This window comes from Alexandromys fortis, unplaced genomic scaffold (genome assembly GCF_014885135.2).
Source record: "Alexandromys fortis isolate MF-2015 unplaced genomic scaffold, M_Fortis_MF-2015_v1.1 scaffold_22, whole genome shotgun sequence".
Taxonomy (NCBI): domain Eukaryota; kingdom Metazoa; phylum Chordata; class Mammalia; order Rodentia; family Cricetidae; genus Alexandromys; species Alexandromys fortis.
The window spans coordinates 15,632,572-15,656,439 of record NW_026067900.1 but is presented as its reverse complement, the minus strand read 5'-3'; the positions used below and the strand labels follow the sequence as shown (position 1 = coordinate 15,656,439).

Sequence of the window (23,868 nt, the reverse complement as noted above, 5' to 3'; positions counted from 1 at the left end):
GAAAAACCAAAAAAAAAAAAAAAAAAAAAAAAAGAGCAAAGATATAGACTGATGAAATTGAAAACATTTTTATGCAACATAAACAATTTTTTTCTTGATATGCAGCTTAGATTCTGTATTTCTATACAACTGGACAAATAAGAGCAAGACATAACAACTGCTTCTGAAAGTAAAACTTCAACATCAGCTGATGTTTATTTTATTTACAATATATAAATTGTTAGTATGCAAAAGTGTGTTTTAATACATTTATTTCTCACAATTTTTCTCAGAATGTTTTGGAAACTAGAAAGTGAACACAAGTATTCTGTGGGATTATGTTCAAAACGTGGCAGATTTTTATAGAGAATCAGTCTACCATACAATATGTATGTTCAGGACAGAAATAAGCACTATAAAATGTATAAAAACACATTTAAAAATACAAATACAGTATGTTTTAGTTGGAATTTTAAAGATGCTTTTTCTTCTTCTCTTTCCCTTTTACCTCAAAAGTAATAAACACTTTTGAAGCTGCATGCATTGTTGCACTTTTGATTTTTTGCTGTACAGTTAATGAACCCGGCAGTCTGGATATCTGATGATCATCGATTTGACCTTCCCATTCTTTGGTTTCTTCTTCTTTGATTAGTAAAGGTTTTCCCAGAGTTTGGCCAACAAGGTCACAGACTTCTTGAGCTTTGCGCCATGCATTCTCAACAGCAACAAGACAGGCTTGCCGCCTTAGGGATTGAAAGTAAAGATTACTATGACATTAAAAGAACTGCCACACTCAATAGTTTTATTTAGAATGAATAATTTAAAGATGTACTTAACTTACCGAAGATTCTCAATGGAACCAGAAGTGTGATAGAACTCAGGTGGGCTGATGACAACAGAGCTATCTAGCTTTTCAACCAGAAAGTTACAAATATTTTGCATTTTTCCAAATTCAGTAAATGTAATGCAGACCTGTAAGTGAAATATACTTGAAATTATTTCCATGCTTCATGTAGGTTTAAAATTTTGTCTAAGTATGAGTATAAAAAGTAAAGTCAAGCTGGTGTTACAGTAGTGCACGCCTCTAATCTCAGCACTTGGGAGACAGAGTCAAGTAGATCTATGTGAGTTCAAGACCAGCCTGGTCTACAAAGAAAGTTTCAGGTCAGCCAAGATCCTGTCTCAAATAAATAAAAAAACAGATAGGAAGGAGTAAAGGCAGATCATATGGTTCTTTTATAGTAACAAATAACAAATATACTAGCTAAGAAAAAACCATTTAATGCTTATAGTTATGTTATTTTCTTACTAAAGACTTGTGCTTATGAAATTTAAAATGATCTAATATTAGCCTGTATATTTAAAAATATTTTAAAACATTTAAAATTCATTTTTACTTTTTCTGAAATTGGAGGGTTCTCCTTTTCAGCTTAATTATTTGGCTAATTTCCAACCCTGATACCATTCTGACTTCTTAGTCTAATTTATTCAGTTAGATTTCTGATTGTTAATGAGTACGTCTACCTTTACTGATACCAGTATGTGTGTGACCCTTTCCAGTGGTCTAACTAAGTACAGTGGTCTAACTATTTCCCTATGTATTCACCTTTAAATAAATGGAGCAGTGGCCTCATCTCAGCAAGACTTGAAAGCTGTAGTTTCTTTTCTAAGATTGACTTTTTTTTTTAATGTGTAGGAATTTTGTCTACATGTGTGGCTGTATACCACGGCTTCTGTGGAAGCCAGAAGAGGGCATGAGCAATCTGAATTAAAACCTCAATATACAGGGCTGGACAGATGGCTCAGAGGTTAAGAGCACTGACTGCTCTTCCAGAGGTCCTGAGTTCAATTCCCAGCAACCACACGGTGGCTCACAGCCATCTATAATGAGATCTGGTGCCCTCTTCTGGCATGAAAGCATACATGGAAGGAATGTTGTATACATGATAAATAAGTAAATATTAAAAAACCTCAATATACAAATCTATAAATTTGGCATATGTGTAGTGCTGAGGCATGGGCAACAATCCCCACCTCACACCATCCTGAGATGGACAAAGTGGCTATAAAACATTATTGCTGGAGAGTCCTTTCTCAGTACACTTGAGGCATGCATAAAAAGGCAGTCACTCAAATCCTGGGAGATGGGGAAGTGCAAACCCAAAGCTTCCCTGCCTGTGGGCACATCCATCCTTGAGTGGATGGGTACGTGAGGGGGCCAGGTGTCCCCAGTAGTCACATGGGAATGGCCTCCAGCTGACCATGTCTGCTCACCCAGTCTGACTGCACTGGTTCAATTTGAGTATGAGATGCCTCAGTGTGGTGTGCTGACCTAGCCTGGTCTGGCCAGGCCATTTGTGGAGCAGATTACGACCCAGTTTCCATTTCTGCAAAAGACAAAAAGCAGGAAGCCCAGGAGGTATAGCCACAGAAGAGGAAAGGAGGCCCCTCAGGTTCTAGAGGACTGAGAACCTGGCAAGACGCCAACATCCTGGCCCCATCCTGTGCCATCACCCGATGATGACAAGGTTCCAGTTTCTGTTTGATGTGGGAATCCCCTTTAGAGGCTGTGAATACCATTGGTGAATAAAGAAACTGCCTTAGCCTGTTGATAGGGCAGAACCTAGGTAGGCAGGGAAAACTAAACTGAATGCTCGGAGAAAGAAGGCAGATAGATGTTGGAACTTTAGTGGGTAAGCCACAGCCACATAGAGATACACAGATTAATAGAAATGGGACTGAGCAGCCGGGAACCAACAAGTGGCTCCTCCTGCAAAATCTATTGGATGTGTCCCATCACCCCTGGGCAAAGTCCCTGGGCCACAACAGCAGCTGGAGAAAGAGGCAGATGAAGGAGGTGAATGTCTAAGAGCTTGAGGAAGCTCTGGCAGGAAGCTCATTGCTGTTTCTCCATTAAGGTGCCTTTGCCCAGCAGCTTGAGGCAGAAGGCACTGACTAGTGTTTGGGGTGAAATGGCTTGGCGCTGTTGTGATGCAGCAGCTGGTAATAGGAGAACAGAACCATGCAGCTCATGGTAATACTGTGCCCATTTGCTCAAATAAGCTGTGGACAAAGGCAGGCAACATCCCCAGCACACAGGTACGCAGGCAGGGTGCCACAGAGTGGGGTGTACTTGTCCAGGATGGCCCCATCCCTCACCACACGTGGGTGCAAACATGCCAGAGTAGTATGTCCAGCAGTAAGCTCTGCCCTCTTTCTTACAGAACCTTTCCACATGGGGAACCTAAGTGCTCAGCACCTCGAAGAAGTTTCAGTATCCCATCTTCTACTAGCCGAGGAAGTACTCAGGGTGACATGTCTTCCCCAGGACAGTCACAATCTGCCTGATGATGGGCTTCTCGCTGCCCCTTTGGCAACGATGGAGATCCCAGACTTGTTCCAGTCAGACTGAAGACTCCCCAGCACGCTGTGGAGCTGGCTCCTGGGCTATCGCGTTCCTTGGAGGGTGAGCTGCTCAGTCTTCCCCTGGGCCATGAACTCTCCTCCCTCTTCTAAATAAATCTGTCCCACTACTTCACAAATCTCATTTAATTTTATTATCCATTGCTCCTCAACTCCCAGGTCCTTGGCAGTTAACCAACCCGTCCCTGATTGACAGGCCGGCTTTTTCCAGGAATATGCCGTCGTCGGAGACTCCTTTAACTTGGCGAATTGTATATGCAGATTCAGCATGCTCTTGCTTGCATATCTGTTTTACTCTGAGTAGTGTTGTGCTATGTGGATAACACCATAGTTTGTCTGAAATGCTTGTTTCCTGTTTGAGGCTATTATAACTAAAGATGCTTTTTCAAAATGGCTGGAGATTTTTTACATTTCTGAATGTATTTTTGACAGTTTGCCAATTTCTATCTTTAAAAGCTAACTAGGATTTGGAATAGGTTTGGAATAAATCTATGTATAACTTGTTTTAGGAAGAATAAGTAGTGTCAGTAATGTTGGTTCTTCCAAATCACAAACAAGACGCATCTCTCCACTTTAGACTTTCTCTTAGAAATGTTTTTATACTCTTTGGCATACTTTATAAGCTATATCCCTTGATATTTAAAATTTATGTTTATCACTTCTAATAAATTTTTTCCATAACATTTTCCAGTATGGTAATACTAGATGGTATTATTGTCCTTGAATAAAGAGTGTTTTATTTCTTCCTTCTCAGTTTGAATATTTTTATCCTTGTCTGGCCCCTCCCCAAACTACACTGACTAGTATAATGTTAAAAACGAAGCCATAAGAGTAGCCATTATCTTTGTATGGTACCTGATCTTAAGCACAAAGTATTTGATATTTCACCATAAAGGTATAATGTTACCCACAGCTTTTTAAAATAGATACCCTTATTAAATTAATGAATTTTGACACAGTGAGTCAGGGTCTCAATATGAAGAGCAGACTGGTCTGAAATGCACTGAGATCTGTCTGCCTCTGTCTCCCTAGTGCTGGGATTAAAAGGATGTGCCAATATACTGGGGTTGTAGAGAATTTTTATTAAGAATGTTTATTAAGAATTTACTAAATATTGATGATAGGTTTTATTAAATGCCATTCTGCATCTACCAAAATGAACCTGTCATTTTTCTCTTTTGGTTTCTTAATATATATGACTCAGAATGATCAAAAATTTTCAGATGTTAAACCAACATTTTATGCTTGAAATAACTCATACTTGGCTGTTATGAATTACCTCCTATATCCGAGGCCTGGTTTCCATCCTGTTGCTATAATAAAACCCTGACTAAAGCAACCTGAGGAGGGAAAGGGCTTATTTGTTTTAAAATCCAGGTCACAATCCATCACTGAGGGAAAATCAATGCAGGGACATGAGGCAGCCAGTGACATCCAGTCAAGAGCAGAGAGGGAATGAATGTACAGCCCAGAACCCAAAGACTGGTGGCACTCACATAATCCCACACAGACACACCACAGGCCACCTGATCAGACAGTTCCTCATTGAGAATCTCATGCGATTCTAGATTATATCAAGATGACAATTAAAACTAACCAATACTATATGTATACATATAACTCAACTGGGTTTGCTAAAACTGTTTATAATTTAACGTATCTGGTTAATTCTTAAACTTACTTATATACTTTTTAAATTCCTGTTTAATTTCTTCTTCAATACACGTGCTACTGAAAAGCATGGTACTTACATTCCAGATATTTGCAGGGTCTCCTTGAGAACTTTGTTACTGGTTTCTAACATAATTCCGCTATGGCTAGAGAACGTACTGTGCATGCTTCAACTGTGTTTCCGGTTACTTGTCCAGAATAAACTGTCTTGGAAAATGCTCCAGAGGAAAGCATGGGTGCCTTGTTTTGGGAGTAAGTAGTCAATAAATGTCAAGCAGCTATTTTTACTGATTTCTTCTTGTGAAGGCTAATCTTGGCTATCAACTTGACTGCACCTGCAGTCGACCCAAAGCTGACAGGACAGAAGAAGCTTTTGCTCTCTGCCTGCTCGCCCTCACTGCTGAGTCCATTCCCTCACCAGCATTAGAACCTCCTCTGGATTCTAACCAAGACTGAAGACCAACAGAGCCATCCAGCTTCATGTTTGCACAACTACCAGACTGTTGGCTGTTCCACTGGAGACTGGCTGGAGCACAGCCTGTAAACCTCTTCTACTAAAGCCATGGTAGTTCGATCATCTTTACACTAAGTATCCCGAAGCTTTGTGTAGAATTAGAAGTGGACTAAGCATTGGATATCCTCTTGATTACATTACATTACATTGATGTCATTGAGAGTGATTTTGTTCTTTCTGTGGTAACATGCTTTGCTCTGCAATCTCTTTCTGTAATTATTACAGCTACTCCACCTTTCTTTTGATTCACAGCTGAATGCTGTATTTTTCTGCATCTCATTACCTGTAACCAATACAGCTTCATATTTAGAGTATGCTTCCCTCAGACAGCATACAGGTGGAGTTTACGTTTTTATGCAATCTAAAAATTCTTTTTTAAAGATCTTACTATGCAGCCGTGGCTGACCTGTAACTCACAGAGATCCACCTGACGCTGCCTGAGTTTACAGACCTGATGTTCCACACACAGACAAAATATTTTCTTCTACTGAAGGTACTTAGAGGATTTATATTTTCTGTAATTACTGATAAGCCCATGACCTTATTATTTAGTATTTGTCTGTTCTTCGGTTTCTTAATTCCTGTTTTTTGAATATGTTTTTATTATTCTATTTTATATTCCTCGTTGCTTATTAGTTGTGCTGCTATTTTAGTATTAATAACATACATTACATGTCTAACTTATCACAATCTACTTATAAGAGGTATATTATGAACATATGAACCTAAATAGTATACTTTTATATTTTTCTTTCCCTACACATTATTACTACTATTTATAACTTTTATGTACGGCATGTTATTCATTATCCTTATAATTTAAGTGAGACTCTAAAAAAGACTTATTTTAGAGAAGTATCTGTTAAGGCAAACAGTTCCCATTTTCCATGTTCTTTGTGCTATTGTGTAGACAAATGGCCTTTTCTTTCTGATATCATTTTTTTTTTTTGCCCATATGATACTACTGAACATTTTTGAAAACCAGGTCTATAGGTAATGAATTCTTTCAGCTTATAAAAAAATCATTTAATTGGTTTTTACTTCTGGCTTTTTATTTGATATAGGACTGTAATTTACCATTAGTTTTTCCTCCTATTTAATGGTTTATGTTTGAGATGGGCTCTGGCTATGTAGTTCAGGCTGGACTGAACTCTGCAATCTTCCCTACTTACTGTCCCTCGGGCTAAAACTAAAGACTTGTGTAATCATGGATGGCTTGTGTACATGGGGAGGAGGCTGTATGTATGCTGGTACACAGGTCTGCTCATGCACTTGTGGAGGCTGGCGGCCAACCCTGGAGTATCATCCTCTCTTTCCATCTTGTTTTGAGACAAGGTTGCCCACTGCACCCGGAGCTTACCAACTGGCTGGATCGGCTGGTCAGCAGTCCTCAGATTTTCCTGTCTCCTCCTTCCAGTCTGTGATTACAGAAGTGAACCACCATGCCCAGTTTTTTCTGTGGGGGCCAGGGTTCCAATCTCTGGTCTTTATACCCAAAAAGGGAACAATTTCCTCCCCAAGCCATCTCTCCAGCCCTCACGGCTCTTTTCAGTACTTTAAAAATGTTGATCCACTGTTTCTTCCTTTGTGCTGTCTTCCACAAACCAATAAGGAGAAATGGATTTCGTGTGAAAGGAGAGAGCAGTCCTGGTACTGTGTGACAACTGCAGGGCGCTCAAGGAAGAACAGTGCACACTTGCTGGAGGGCTGTCTGCAGTGTCAAGCGAGCGCGGGATAGTCTCTGAAGAGAAGGCGCGTGGAGGCCAGGGTACAGGTACTTCTTCCAGATGCAGATGGTGTAAAATCGTTTGGACATACACCGATAGTGGAACTGCTGGATCATATGGCATTTGTTCAATATTCTGGGAAAATTCCGTATTTTTTTTTTTTACACAAACTTTACCATTTTACATTGCCATTGGCGATGCACAAGGTTCTAACTTCTCCACCTCCTGGCCTAACACTGTGTTTTGCTGCTTTGATAATAATCACAAACAGATGTGATTCTATAATTCATTGTGGTTTTGAGTTCTATTTCTCTGAAAATTAGAGAGGCTGAATGCCTTTGCGTATCTGTTGGTGCATTTTGATAAGTATCCATTCAAACCATCTATAAATTTTAAAATCATATTACATGTTTTTGTGCTATTGTTGTTTTACACATCTAACTACCATTTAACCATATTACATATATCTAGTAGTCCATGAGAAGACTAGAATATGTTAGATATTTATTGGCTCTCGGAGTTTGCTACATTCATAGCCATAAAATCAGCCATCTTTTCTTTTTCACTTTGTACCTTGTGAGTGTGTTATCATTGTCTCCACTGACAACTGGTGATGATCTAAAAGCAACCATGTACAGGGGTGTACAGTATAGTGTAAGGTCTGGATTCCAGGGAGTCCTAAGTGAAATATAATCATATGTTTTCTTATGACATTAGAATACGCAACACTGAAAAGGAAGAACAGAGTTTGGCTCAGTTCTTATACAGTCAAGATAGTGTGGGAGAATTATCTGTATTCTGTCAATCACGTATTTTAATAAAACGTTGATTGGCCAGGAAGGAAGTAGAGGCAGGGCGATGAGAACAGGAGAATGCTGGAAAGGAGGAAGCCCATTCCTCCCACTCCTGGGCATTCCACCCAAGAAGAAGGATGTAATCTACCTGGCTGAGAAAGATACCGAGCCATGTGGCTAACATAGATAAGAACAATGGGTTAATATAAGCTACAAGAGCTAATAAGTAGCCTGAGCTAATGGGCCAATCCATTTTATAACTTATGGAGATCTCTGTGTGATTTTCTTTGGGACTTGCCTGTTGTGGGGTACTGGGCGGGAAAGAAACCCCAACAAGCCAGCCCTCATGTTACACAAGGACTCTTGCTGAACCGGTAACTTTAATCTTAGAACTCTGCAGTCTCCCATCCCTTGTTCAGTTCTGGAACTACCTCTTCCATTAATGTATAATGTGATACATTATAATAATAAACTAAGCACACCAGGAAGTGATGGTGCCAGACTATAATCCCAGCACTCAGGAAACTGACACAGGAAAAACATAAATTTGAGGCTAGTGCGGGCTACATATTGAGACACTGCCTAAAAACAAACAAAAACAAAAAAAATACCTTCCTAACTAGGATTCTCCTGCTTTTATTACAGCCTGAAGTCCTAACAGGTAAAACCTTAGAGGGACCCACTAGTCTACTAACATTAAACCTCTACAATTCAGAATCTTGCCTGACCACTCTCCATTCTGTCAAAATAATCTATGCCAAATGATGCCTAAGTACACAAGAATAATTATAAATTTCCTGAGACAGTTAAATTTTAGATGGACCATTCACAAGGCTAACTGAGTCACCTTTCCAGTGTCCATTCTGTCCTGCTACTCTGATCTTATGCTTCATCTCTGAGAAGCAGGAGCCTTAATATGAATCTAACCTTAATATTAATACCAGGATGCACTAACACACTAACTACAGGGGGCCACCAGGTGACTTCTGGAGGTGTTCTCCACCTCTAGAGAGAAAGATTCTCTCACTGGTAGACAAAATTCCACTCCTAACCATCTTTGTTTCCAATAGCAAGGTGGGGAGCTGGATAAAGCATCTGTCTGAAAACATGAAAGTCACAAACAGCAGTCTTACATTACTAGACACACTGACCTAAAACCCGCCCGCCCCAGCCCTCAGAGGGATCCATGCTGGGATCTCAGTTATCAAGGACTGAGCACTCTGAAAACACTGTGCTCCTTCTTAATGTGGACAGAGACCGCACGATTCAGAATTTAAGTAACATACATCTCAGTGGCCATGAAATTACAGCTTTTTCAAATAGTTTCTAATCTAAGGAAAATTTCTTTCCTGAAATGATTCCTGCTCACCAGCTGGTAAAATTACAAAAAGTCTGTGGTACCTAGCTGCTATTTCCCTGTTGCTGTGTTTATTTCATTGTATGCCATTTCCCTTAAGGTAGATCTCACTAAATGTATTTGAAAGCATCGCCAGATATATATTATCAGAACCATTCTTAAGAAAAACCATCTTTTATCATCACCATAAGAATCCTTTCTCTGAGCCGGGCGATGGTGGTGCACGCCTTTAATCCCAGCACTCGGGAGGCAGAGGCAGGCGGATCTCTGTGAGTTCGAGACCAGCCTGGTCTACAGAGGTAGTTCCAGGACAGGCTCCAAAAGCCACAGAGAAACCCTGTCTCGAAAAAACAAACAAACAAACAAACAAACAAACAAACAAACGAATCCTTTCTCTGGTAAATTTCAGTTTAAGAATAAAACTCGATTGCAGTTGCAGCCACAGAGTCAAGGGCTTTCAGTCATTACATACCTCGGCTTCCATGTGATAAGCATTTTCTACTCTTCTAATATCCTTTGTCACAGTTACATTTTCTGCCTGGAACAGAAAGTACCAGAGTAACGTTACCAAACCTTTGGCTACTAAATTCAGTTGTTTCTGCTTGACAATTAAAAAGCCTGAGTTTGAAATAGGAAGACACACAGTACACAAAATGAACTGCCTGCCTTGATGTTCCAAACTTCCTTAAAACTGCCATAAAATCAATCAGAACCTACAAATACTGTTTTTAAAAAAAGATCTGTTTTCACTTCAGGTTTTAGTCACTTATTTCACTTGTACAGAAAGTATGAACTAACTTGACAAAGTACCTACCATATGTACCTTTGGGTAAGTTACTAAGAATCTCTTGAGCCTTTGTTTCCACATGTATAAAATCAGGTCAATAGACCACATGGCTATTATGATGATTTAAAAACAAGTTGTATGTAAAGTACTTAGAGATTAATGACAAAAGACAGTTGCAGAACCTATAATATTACAGCAGAGAATTCCACTATGCCTTCCTTGACACAATGTACTTCTCAAACTAGGAAGGAAGGAAGGAAGGAAGGAAGGAAGGAAGGAAGGAAGGATAAAGAAAGATCCCACAACCAATAAATATATGACCAGATTGTCCCTGAATCTTCCCACAGATATGTAAGGAAGCTAAACAGTCATTCCGTCTGGGAAGCAAGTCCTGAGTGAATGAGTATTATCTGACTTGTGTAGCATGAATCCTAACAATAGAACCCAGAGTTAGATATAAGGGTTAATGTTGAAGATCAGAGAGGAAGAGTGGCCAGTCACTAGTTCTTACTTTTACTGAATTCTCAGACTGAAATGGGTATCCTGTCTCTACAAGGCCTCAGACTGAGTGTTGTCTCTATGGAACCTCAGACTGCCTCTAAGCTCCTGTCTCCTCCCGCCTCATATTCATCTCTCCACCTAGCCAGAGCGCTCCTGTGCTAACAGGAGTATATGAGTTTATGTTCGATTAAAGGCATGTGATCTCAAGTGCTGGGATCACCTTTGTTGCAGGAGCTCCTTGAAGGTTCAGCCAATAGCGACTGAGATACCAGCCCATTGGGGCGTGGTCTCTCTCTCTTTAAAAAAGTGGCCACTTCCCTCTGCTGCTGGCTCTCTGGCATCCGGTGACTAGGCTCCCTTCCTGATTGAGCACAGGGTTGTTGTCTGGGACGGTGATCTGTAAGTTTTTCCCCCTTAAATAAATAACTATTTTATTAATCATAATTCCAAACTGGTGTGGGATTGTTTGTGACTTACACCTTCACACCTTTGTGTGAGCCGTTTCTCCTTTGGACAGATTCAAGCTCATGTAGCCCAGGGTGACCCTGAGCTCACAGAGAATCGTCACCTCTGTCTCATGAGTCCTGGTGTGTGCCGCTACTGTCTGGCCTCTATGGCTAATTAGTGGCTTAGCTCTACACTCTGACACGCCTTTCCACACCCCCTTTAGTACAGCGGTGTTCACTGTTTACAACAGAATTGGGTTCATTTATCGTAGTCTGAATTCTGTCCTGGGAGTAATGTCTGACAGCCTGTTTGATACCTCCCCCAGTTTTCGACAGTTTTGACAGATGCTGGTGATGTAGCAAGCACTCCAGCACAGTGAGAGCTGTCCTTCACATTAAGGCTCTCCTGTGCAACCCCCTTTACAGTTAACCACTTAGTTGCCTCCACAGGTTTGTGTATGAATGGAATGATGAAACATTTGTTCTTTTGGTCTCGCTTTGTACTTTACCAATATGCACTGAAAAGACTACATTTTTTGCTACACTATATGTAAGTTAGAGGTCAAGAATATTGTTAAACATCCTACACCATACAGGTTAACCCAACAAAAAAGAATTATCTACCTCAAAATGTCAATAGTGCTAAGGCCGATAAATCTACCATACCAGCATATTTCACGAGGCTTTCCTTATTAAGTTATAATTTTGTTTCTACATACAGATAAAAGGCAGACTTTCAAAACAAAATGGTCAATACAGGAGTGGCTATTTAAGTCATATAAAAAAGTTGGGTAATCATTTTAATAGTCATAAAAATCCATATAAAAATAAACTAAAAAAGTAAAAATTATACAGATGTACAGAAAAATTTTGAATAAACTACTATGATACAATATTGTAAAATCAGCAATTATCCTGAAATATATATGCTTAATAGCAAATATAAAGGGAAGCTCTACTTGTTCTATAGAGGTTTCTAACATTAGAATTACAGACTGTATCTCCATGTTCCCATTTAACATGCCCTGTTCCCTGCAGGCAGGAAATATTTCCAGTAGAACAGTAACGAGGAGGAACATGGTCTCACACTAAGATTTAATAATTGAAACAGTGTGGATAATATAGGAGTACCATACAGACCCAATGGTTTACTCTAGATCTGGGTCAAATTCCTTAAGAATCAAAAAATTCAATGACTTGAACTATTTCAAAGCAATAGGCAGTATGTAATCCTCAAGTCAGTTATTCTCCTGAGCAGCAACTGTGTGATTCAAGAAAAGCTTGAGAGATTGTAACCATTCTGGATTACCACATTTGCTTACCACAAGTAGGCAGATATTAAAATAAAAGTTAATTTGTCTATTGCATTTCTCTTTCCACAAACCGAAGTTTAAGTTGTCCATTCAGGCTTTATTCTAGATTTATTTATGTGTACGAGTGTTTCGCTCACATCTCTGTCTGTGCACAATGTGTGTGCTTGGTGCCCACGGAGTTTAGAAGAGGGCATCAGGTCTCTTGGAACTGGAGTTACGGAGGGCTGGGGTCAGAAACTATCTCAATTTTCTCACTCAACAGGCGAAGAAGCTGGGCCCCTCCTGTTTACTCCTGCCACCCAATTCAGTGCCTTAAGACTATTCAGGGTGGGGCAGGAAAACTTAATTTCCTAGTATTAATGCATGACCCCTTTTGCAGGAAGTTTCAGAGCCTGGAAGCTTTTACACACAGGCAATTAATTCACATATGATGGCAGACGTGTTGGGCCAGCAAGCATATAAAAGATGATGAATATCACCTGCTATACTACCTGACACCTCCATCATCTACTGCCAAGAGAATAAAGTGGTAACATACAGTAATGGTTAAAAGCACGGCTCAAAGGTCTTAGTATCTAAACTCAGTCATCTCTCAGTCATGGGCAAGCACTCTGGTCCTGAGCATTCTCTACAGAAGAACTTGATAGAGTAAGACTATTGAGTATAAGGTCTATCAACAGCAAGTAGCTGCCTTGATTATAAAGAATATTGAGACAGTCCAGTAGGCCACTCATGTCAGAATCTAAACTATCCTCTCAGGCTTGTATTCTAAGCACTGGTTTCCAAGCTTGTGGTGCTCTCAAGGCTGTGCAGCCTTCAGAAGGAGCCTGGCTGGCAAAGAAGGCCACTAGAGGTGGGAATACTGTGGAGGGTGATAGAGGAAGACGTACACACACATACAGAATTATAACTTGGCCCTGCTTCCGATCCCATCCTCTGCTTCCTGCAACCATAGACTGAGCTGCTCCTGCCACCATGCCTTGCCTGCCACCATGGTGAGACACTCTGAAATTGTGAACCAAAATAAATTTTTCCTCTCTCAAGCCGCTCCTGCCAGGCACAGTAGCACCGTAAGAAAAGCAAAGCTGTGCAGCCACACACTTCTATGTTTGGCCTCCAGTTCTCTCCTTTAGTCTCATCTCTTAATTCTGTTCTAAGGTGCCCAGTGTCTTCTGTGCTCCCGCCATACTGAACCACGCAGAGTGCTGCTGACATATATGCCCGTTGCATTCTGATGTGCAACTGGAATGATTTCCCTTTGGCCAGTGCTTAACAATTTTGACAGAATGTCACTCCCTTTATGAAGTCTTTCTAGAATTCTTAAGGCAAAACCAATGTTATCTCTTCAATGTACTATACATGTACTTTCATGGCAGCATGAATCATTCTATTCTGATCATGGAATTCCAGCAGCAGAGGGCTCTGTCTCCATCAAATCCTTCCCCTCAGGGCTCAGGAAACCCTAGGGAAGAGGAGGAGGCAGGAGTAGTGGGGGAGAAAAGGAGGTTGGAGGACATCAGGAGAACAAAGGCCTTCTAAAATAACTGAGCACAGCTCCTAAGAACTTGAAGACCAAAGCAGCAATCACAGGGCCTACACGAGGTTCCCCGCATATACACTAGAGCTTTTAGCTTAGTATTTCTATGGGACCCCTGGATGTCTAAATGGATGGGTCTCTGATTCTTGTGCCTTCTCTTGGGGTTTTTTTACTTTTCTGTTGACTTGTCTTGTCCACCTTTGATGTGATGTTTTTTGTTTTATCTTATTATACTCTACTTTGTTATGTTTGGTATTATCTCTTAGAAGCCTCTTCTTTCCTAATGAGAGACAGAAGGGAGTGGATCCGGATGGGAGTGGAAGTAGGGAGCAACTGGGAGGGAAAACTGTATTCAGATTATACTGTGTAAGAGTCTATATTTAATAAAAGGGGGAAAACACAGAATAAAATTAATGTATAATTTTTAAAAAAGAAACAGATATAGTTGCTTTTTATAGCTTTTACTGGAAGAAAAAACTAAATGTACTTGCATGATTGGTCCTTTGGAAACTGTTGATAAGCCAGATTTGGAGAAAAAAGATAAACAAATGTCTCTAAATATTTTGCCCCCCCCCCACACACCATTATCTTTTTTATTGCCTACCAACCTGCCTGAGACATGTATAGTTATTGAAAGTAATACAATTATGAGTAGGCAAATCCTGGAGTTTATAGTCTAAATTGGTATATGAAATAGAAATTCACTCTAATCTGCACTGCTTGGATCCCTTATTCATATATTAAGACCTAATCATTAGTGTGAGGCTATAAAATGGTCTTTGAGATTAGATGATAAGGGTGGAGCCTCATGGATGGAACTCGTGTCCTTATTAAGAAGAGGCCCCAGTGAGTTGCCTTGTCTCTTCTATTGTGTGAGGACACAGGGAGAAGGCGCCATCTATGTTCCATGAACTGAATCTTCACCAGACAAAATCAAAGCTCTTGGTATCTTAGCCTTCCTGCCTCCCCCAGGGCTACAAAGACTAAATTTCCCTTGTGTAGAGGCTACGGAGGTGGTGACACTGCTTTCCAGCAGTCCCTGAGGCATGGCCATGTCAGGTTCAGTGCCACGTAAATCTCAACAGGGTTAGGGAATACCTAATGAATGCTCCTCGGTTAAGTAAACACTATTTGGAATTTTACAACATTTCCCCATTAAAGCAATGCTAGAACTGACTGCTATATCTTCAGACAAATTCATAAATCCATGATCTACAAATAGTTGCGCTAGTAACTTCTGCACTGCGTCATCCTTTCTTCCTTGACTCACTGAAAAGCACTTTTCACTGCATGCATTATGCCAATGAGCATCACTCAAAGGCCGAGTACCTCGAAAACAGGCTGACAGACACACTCTTTGGAGGAAAAGTGGAGTATTGTATAACTGGGATTAGTGTAGAGAAAGGAATGCCAAGAGTGTGATTTTGGTCTCATTCTTTAAAACAAAGTGGAAGTCATCTAAACTAAGAGGGGGGGATCCGGTTCCAGCCCTCAAGCGAGTGTTTAGATTGGGAGGGGCCCTTGAGTCAGGGGAGTGTATATTTACGAGTCAGTATTTCAAAGTTTAAAATGTATAGTGCTGTAAGGACCTTGTGGAGACCATAATTTGTCCTGAGGCCACCTGTTGAGGGAGCTGTCTTTCCTCTATTGTCACGCAGCAGTCTGGAAGATTGCAGTCCCAGCACCTTGCCTTGAACAACGACTTTGAATGCAATTACCACATTTATTTTTACATATAGGAGTTAGAAACATGGGTTCAGATTATGTTCTATGTCAATGGCATAAAATACAAACTACATTATTCAAACAGGACCTCAGCAGGTTGCTTAAGGAGAGTCTTGCTTTTATATTTTATACCCATTTTATTCACATTATTTACAATTCACATTTAAATTTTTCTAAAATGTAAAATAACTTAGGGTTTTTTGTTTGTTTGATTGATTTTTTTTGCCCACGTCATTTCAATTATTCTGGTTTTAAATAAAATACAAGTATATTTTCTTTTAAAAATAAAGACCTGTGTTTTTCTTCAAAGATATGACATTTCTAGTACAGAAGCAAGATTATGTTTCACTTTGAACAAGTCAGAGTACCCCCGAACCAGGGTACCAGCTGGGGTTCTGTTTTGTATAATAATAACCTTGAGACAGCTCAGTGTCCGTGGCTTCTAAGTTTCTTTCATCATAACTATCTGAAGTGTGACAAAGTTGAAAGCAACATCGATTGTGGTTTCAGGAACAGAATTTCAAATACTGCTCTTTAAAGTTCAGAGCATTGTTTTATTTCTCTACTGGAAGACGGGGATATTAAAACATGCCTAACAGAATTGCTATTTCCTTTTTTTTTTTTTTTGCCCCATTCCTTTACGGGGCTTAAGGTATTATCAATTTAGTGATTTGTTTCACGGACATATTTAGTAAGTAGAAGCATTTCGCCTATGATACTTACATATATTGACTTTAAAAGAAGTTAAAACTAAAAAAATTGGACAGTTTGGAATAGGTGATCATCATAAACCCAAAACGGATGCTAAATCGGCAATTACACTGAAGATCCACTCCACACGAACCTTTGATTGGGAGGAAGCATTCAAGCTCCTCGCCTGCCAATTTCAACATGCAGAACAAAAACAACTCTCCAAGGGGGTTACGGGCAATCCTTCCAGTTAGGCAAGCATTAAGCGTAACTTTTCAAGAAAACATTTCATCCCTCCAAGCGCAAAAAACAAAATCACTGTAGCAAATACGACCAGATAAAAACCTACCCAATCTGCATTCGGGGATTTCGAGTTCACTGCGGCCAACAACTGCTTTCATTTAGATTCGAGAAGGCAGGGTCAAGAGTCCATTGCGCCCTGGAACGAATACCGGGGTAACAAAGAATCGCCAAGGCCCCAGAGTCACCCGCCTCGCACCCCATCCCCGGAGGCTCACCTGAAGACCCTGCTGCTGGAGGCTCTGCGTGATGTAGTCCAGGCGGCGGCACACACTCTTCTTGGCCTCGGCTGCAGCCTCCTTGGTGCTGCTCACCCGCACGGTCACCTGCGCCCGGTCGGGGTTGGCGGACACCTCGGCCGCGCCGCTCACGTGGACTTCGCGGGCTCCGGGGTGGGCCTTGGCGGCTTGGGGACGGCTGCCGACGGGCTGCGCCTCCAAGGCCGGGATCGGGCTGTTTTCCCGGCCCAGGTTAGCCCAGGGAACCAGTTCCATGAACACCCGCGACGGAGGGGCGGGCTGCAGCGCCATAGCTGGGGCGGCTGCGTTGCCATAGCAATGCCCGGCTGCAGGCGGGGAGTGACGCCCGGCTCCCGCGAGTGGCTCGGCGGCGGCGTGGCGCAGAGGATGCCGGGACGGAGCTGGCGGAGCCGCGGCGTGCAGGGGCAGCTGCGGAGTGGCCGCGGCTCGCCCGCTCGGAGCTGGCTGATTCCGTCGGTGCAGGTCGGAAAGAGTTAACTCGTGGCCTGCAGGAGCCTCCCTGCCAGTGAGCACGGCCCTTCCACGTGACGTTGTCACCTCCCACCCCACCCCCAAGTCATCAAGGGGACGGGGCTTCCATTTCCGGAGTGTGTCGTGCCTCCCCCCCGCCCCCGCAGCCCTGTCTTCCTGGGTGTTTTGGTGTAGGTTGGTCCCTTAGTTTGTCAGGCTCCCGTCATCTTTCCCCCGTACCTGTTTTGATGCGATTCGTGTGGATTTTCTCCTGAGATGAACCACGTTTTGCCAGAGTTTGGACAGTATGTGGTCCTTCGAGTCAGGTTTTCCAAAACTTTGTTAATATATATTTTTTTCTCAACTGCTGTTTGTTTACTAGAGGCTCGTTGTCTATAAACCGCTGCCATATGTGTTAGGAATATTTCCTGACGCGAGCTCTATGCCGACGCAAAATTCCCGCTTCTAACTTAACAATGTGGAAAACAGAAAACAAGGAAGGGATGGCTGTTTGTCTTAGCAACCATCTTTGGAATGGTTGTCAAGTCTCAGAATTCTAAAATCCTTGGAGACATGCTGGGCTTGAGCGTGGACATTCGCGTGGGTAAGGACAGACATGCCTTGAACTTGTCTCCCCTTTTTGGAGACAGGGCCTCAGTTTATAAACCTGACTGGCCTGGAACTTACCGTATTTACCAGACTGACCTCGAACAAGGTTTCTACCCATTTCTTGACAGAGCCTTTTAATGAAAAGCTGAAGTTTCCCTGTCTCAAGACCTCCCATTATAGTAATTTTCCCTACCCCACCGTCTCTCCCTCTCTCTGTCCCTTTTCTTTCTGTCCCTGTACCTCTCCATTTTCTTTTCCGTTTTTCTCTTTTCTCCCCCCCCCCCACCTCCCCTTCTCCTTTTCTACCTTTAGAGCGCAGGCTGGTTCAAAACCATCACACCGGGCATTTTCTTAATCATCCAGCTGTGGTCTTTGTGAAGACAGCTGATCGTTTACTATTAGAATTCTATCACCAGACAGGGAGGAGAAATTTTGAAAGAAAAAAAAAAAACTGTAGGAAGTAGTTTCTTTTCTTCTTCTTTTTCGAGACAGGGTTTCTCCATAGCTTTTGGTTCCTGTTCTGGAACTAGCTCTTGTAGACCAGGCCGGCCTCGAACTCACAGAGATCAGCCTGCCTCTGTCTTCCGAGTGCTGGGATTAAAGGCGTGCACCACCCACCACCCGGCTGTGGAACCTGAAAAAGTCAACAAAGTTCGCGATTTTAAAGCACAGTTCAATAACTCGGCTAGATTCGGTGGCTAACAATTAGGCTAGCGTAATTGTTTAGTTTGATGTTCGTTGTCAGATGAGAATCTATATGATAATTTTAAAACTTTCTGTCATATGCATATATGCATATTTACAACTCTAGACAACTAAAATATATCTTAGAGCTGGAGGAATTTCTTTTTTTATCTTTTTGGTGGACCCCAGGGACTGAATGAAAGGTCCTCAGGCTTGAAATCAAGTGCCCGAATGAATGACTGATACCACAGGCCAGAAAAGCAAAGAAATAAAGTTTTAAGTGTGTAGAGTACTATAAACTTTTCAGATTGGTGGGGAAAGGATGAAGTTGTGTAATTGGCTAGCTGTTTGAAGAAACTGATCTCAATATTAGGTGAAACCCTGAAAATAACATTCAAAACAAGAGTATGAAGAAATATGTACCCAAAAGTAATTCTGAGGAATGAAAGGTCTTTTTCCTTATGCATATTTCAAATGCTGAAGCAACCATAAAGGAAAAGCCTGGGTGTGTGTGTGTGGGGGGTACACCAAAAAATTGAAAGTATGTAAACCGAAAACTAGCAAGGAGAGGGGAAATAAGTATTCGTGATGTATAAAGGAGCTAGTGTCTAGATATTTAGAGTACAGTCCCCCCCCCTCCAAAAAAAACCAAATAGATAAGGAACACAGAGATAAACTGTTAATAGGCTTGGACTGATTGGCTGGAAGTTCAGGATTAAGGCATCAGTAGGTTTGACCTCTTCTGAGGTATTTCTGGTTTGTGACAGCTGCCCTCATAGGACATTGCCTCTGTGCCTTCTGCATACCATCCTTGAGACGCATCCTCTTCTTGCAAGATCAATCCTATTACATGGATTAGAGACTTGCTTTGGGGACTTGAGTTAACCTCAGTTAAAGGGCTCTGTCTTCATACAGTCATGTTGGGCTTAGAGAACACATGCCAGTTCCTGTAGATCCAAAGTACTGAATGACTAACTGCCTGTAACACTGAAAAGAAAAAAAAAATAGTTTAAAAAATTTATTGGCAATTAAAGAAATGAAAACTTAAACAGATGGAACGATCTCTTTCAAACTGTCATTTTGGCAAGTGATGAATTCAGAATGCAGAAAAATAGATAAAAGTAATTTTGAAAGAAGGGCAGATTATTTCTTAGTGACAGAACTATGCAATAAATAAACATAGATATGTCTTGATGATTTATGAGTTTTCCAGAGGAGAATGGATGGGAATGAATACATCTATTTGTTCAGTTTCTTCCTCAGAGTTAAGACTCAGTTACTAGCAACCATTTTGAACAAGGTTGGTACTACGTTGGTTGAATCAAGAATATGCATCCGATTATTTTTCTTGTTCTGGGAGAAGAGACATGGAATTAGAGCAAAATCTGCATCATTAGGTTGTGAGAGATGCATCAGTATTATACGCCATCATTGTGCATTATCAGAGATGCACATTTTTTTATGAAATTAGCACTGATCTGGAGATATCAGGACTTTTGAACCTTTTCTGCAACTTTAATGTCCATGGTACTTTCCATATAAAAAGCTCTTTCTGGGAGTCACTGATTCAATGACCAATTTCTAACCAATTATATGTGATTTTCGATGGTATTAATCCTGTCAGCTAACTGTTCATTATTAGTCTGTAGAGACTGTATCATTCCTAAAAGTGCCATATTCTTTCTTAATGATAGAATATGGAGAAAACTGAGTCCCAATACCCAATAAATTGAAGTATCACCATAACTATATAAGCCTTGCACAATATAATCCATAGTATTAGCAAAAAAAGTTACTAAAAGTTTCAATATTAATGTAGTCTGTCATATTGATTTATTAATTACCTGTTATGTGATCTGGTAAACGGCAATCTCTATTGTCCAGCAGATGTCATGGTTACAGAGTTCTGACTAGAAGCAGTGCAACCAGTGTCGACAGGAATGGTTCTGGGCTGCTTTAGTTTCCAAGCTGCTTTAGTTTTCTGCGTTGGTACTGGGAAAATACTGAGAAATATGCTTTGCTTAACAAATTAAAAGCAGTTAAATCAATTCCATTCACGGAGCAAGAAAACCAGAACTCACGGGCAAGGAGCAGAAACCGGAAGCTTCACAAGCCACCACGCGGCAGGGAACCATGCCGGGGAATGCATGTGCTTGGGAAATTTCCAAGTTGCCACACACAGTAAACTCCACTGTGGCGGGGGTTCTACAAAAAACCGCTGAGGTAAAAGCGAGCCAAGTGGGCAGGGTTGGGAGAATGTCTGGGCCGTGGACCGGCTAGGCCTTTAGGCCGTCCACCCGGTAGGGGTGGAGTTCAAATTCACATGGGCGCCAAATGTGGAAGGATGCTTAAAAGAAATCCCACACTAGCTCAGAATTGAGAAATAGTTTTTATTTAGGGGTAGACTCACAAATCAGAACCCTCTGCCGAAATGGAGATGAGAAACTGAGTCCCGCAGCTAGAAAAGAGAGGCCGGATGCGTGCTCTACATTGGCATAAATAGTTTGAGGCCACAGCCCAGTGGCAGGTAACCACTGGCTGTAAGACTTCCTTCAGCAATTATGTTCTGAGAATTCATAAATTTATAGTAAAGATATTTTTCCAGTGTAATAGTTTTATTAATTATTTGGATTATTTGGAAATTTTACTCAGTGTACCCTGGTCATATTTGATTCCCATTCCTCTCAGGTTCATCTCCTACCTTTGTGCAGCCCTCCTCCAAAAAAAAAAAAAAAACAACCCATGAACACTAAGTCCAATTTGTGTTACCCATATTTTTACTGGAGCATGGTAAAACTCCTAGTGGCCAGCCCCTTAAAGATAACTGAGACCGTCCCCTTGCCCATACCAGAAACTACCAACTGAACTGTGAAGAAGTACGCTTCAGCATCCTGTCACCATTTTTAAGGACTCTTTAATGGCTTCCTGTGTAGACTGTTACTACTGGGGAGAGGAGAGTGTTGTCATAGGAGCCCTCAGTGTCTTTCATTCTCAACCATGAGTTTTCAGTAATTGCTATACTGCAAAAGAAGCTTCCTTGCCCATAAGCCCATATCAGCCAAGGGCAGCGCAGAACACAGAGTTCAACATGACCCCCAGGGGCAGCATGGAAGGATTATGGACACCAACACACAACCACATGGCCTCTGGCATTAATGTGAACCAAGGACACCAACACGGCCTCTAGAGGCAATATGGACTGTGGAGGTTTTTCGAGGAGGCCCAGTCCAGGAAATGAACCATTTTCCATCTCAGGCCTCCTGCCATTGCTCAGAACAGGGTTGTTGTGCAGCCACAAGGCATGTTCAGGGGCAGAGCTCCAGGTAGCTGCACACCACCCTGCCTGCACTACTCAGCACTGACATTGTCTCTCCATCCACTGCAGTCATGCTTCACAGCTCCTGTCTCCACTGCCAAGTCTCTAGTCTTACCTGTCTGTGCCATATGCATGGCACTTAGTTATGCCATGCGTCCCACCTCTCCATCTCTCATTTATCTCACGTTTATTCATTACTCACACCAGAGCAAGCAGGTTTTGGCTCCATACTGTGAGCTAGGTCATGCTGTGCGGGCTCCCTTTCCTGCCCTACTTAACATCACCGCCATCTGTCTGGTTTCATTACTCTGCCACACAAGGCTCTGCTGTGCCATCCATCCATCTTTCCTTCCAATTTTGTGAGTCCACCTTTTAAAAGGATTTTCCCCAAGACCTGCCTATTTTAGTTGTTCTGGAGATGGCGCCAGCTCTGCAGACTCCCCTGTCACCATCACTCGCTTTGGAGCCTCTGTGAGTCTCTCGGGCTCCTCGGAGCTGAGCTGCTCGTAGTAGTCCCTCCAGTGCCTGCTGTCACTTCCATCTGGAACTGAATCCCCAGGATGCCTTTTAGAGCACTGGCTCTCAACTAAGGGGTCATGACCCTTTGGGGTTACCTAAGACCATTGGAAAACACATATTTACATTATGATTCTTAACAGTGGCAAAATTAGTTATGAACTAGCGATGAAAGTGATTTGGTTGGGGTCACTACAACATGAACTGTATTAGAGGGTCACATTATGAAGACTGAAAACCTCTGCCTTAAAGGAAGTCTGCCGTCCTGAACATCTGTCCAAAGGGAAGCCACAAGCTTGAATACAGTAATCTCAGTCTTCAGAGGCAATAAAGTTTATTTTTCTTAAGAAAGAAGCCATTGCTGCTGCTCACAGTTTTCAAGGAAAAATCAATTTCTCTGTATAAAGTACAAACTTTAGAAATCCATTATTATGATTTTAATGCACATCTATTCCTGTTTCAATTAAAGCACATAAGCCAATCATTTTCCAGCACATAAAAAAAAGCAGACTTCAGTTCAAAGACATTGCATTTCCTATTGTAAACATTTGAATAGTATGGTTAGTTTAAAGACAATAGAAAAATAGCAGGTTACAAGCTAGAAAATGGATTATTCAAGATGTTGTGCCAAGAAAAAGAACTACTGTTTTATATTTCAAAGCAGCCAGGAACATCGCAATGAACAATTTGCAGGTGGGGCTGATTGAACAAAAGGCGGATACTGCATGACACAGCAGCCCCTGATGCTGCTAGGCTGAATGAAGAGGTTGGAAAGATAGAGAAGCAAGGAGGATTTTTTGGTTTTTTTCTTAATTAATTTGGGGGCATGCTGCAGGTGTGAGGGATGGATATGAAAGGACTGGGAGGTGAGTAGGTTTGGGGTGAATGATGTGAATTTTCCAAAGAATCAATAAAGAATTATGTTAAAAAAATATATAAGATGAAGGGCCGGGGCTGCTGAGATGGCTCAGTGATTAAGACCCCTGTTGCTCTTGCAGAAAATGGGTTCTGTTCCTAGCATGCATATGCATACAGTGACTCAAAACCATCCATAACTCCAGTTCCAGGGGATGTTGTACCCTCTGACCTCCACAGGTACCTGGTATGCCCATAGTACACATATGCACATGCACACAAAACATTCATAGATGTAAAATATACCTAAAAATGATACATTAAATGCATTATATATGTGTATTGTGTTAGGATTCTCTAGAGTAACAACTTACAGAATGAATCTCTCTATATATGTATGACTTCATTTTTTGA

The 23,868-nt window shown here is 41.4% G+C and overlaps 1 protein-coding gene across 1 annotated transcript; it reads right to left on the bottom strand.

The window, feature by feature from the left end:
- Positions 1–161: 161 nt before the first annotated feature.
- Positions 162–17,568, bottom strand: Irak1bp1 (interleukin 1 receptor associated kinase 1 binding protein 1). Its single transcript, XM_050126992.1, has 4 exons — positions 16,983–17,568; positions 9,938–10,003; positions 821–951; positions 162–722 (listed from the first exon to the last, which is right to left on the bottom strand). The coding sequence occupies exons 1-4, from the start codon at positions 17,292–17,294 to the stop codon at positions 452–454; spliced, it is 780 nt and encodes a 259-aa protein (XP_049982949.1). The 5' UTR covers positions 17,295–17,568; the 3' UTR covers positions 162–451.
- Positions 17,569–23,868: the final 6,300 nt, after the last annotated feature.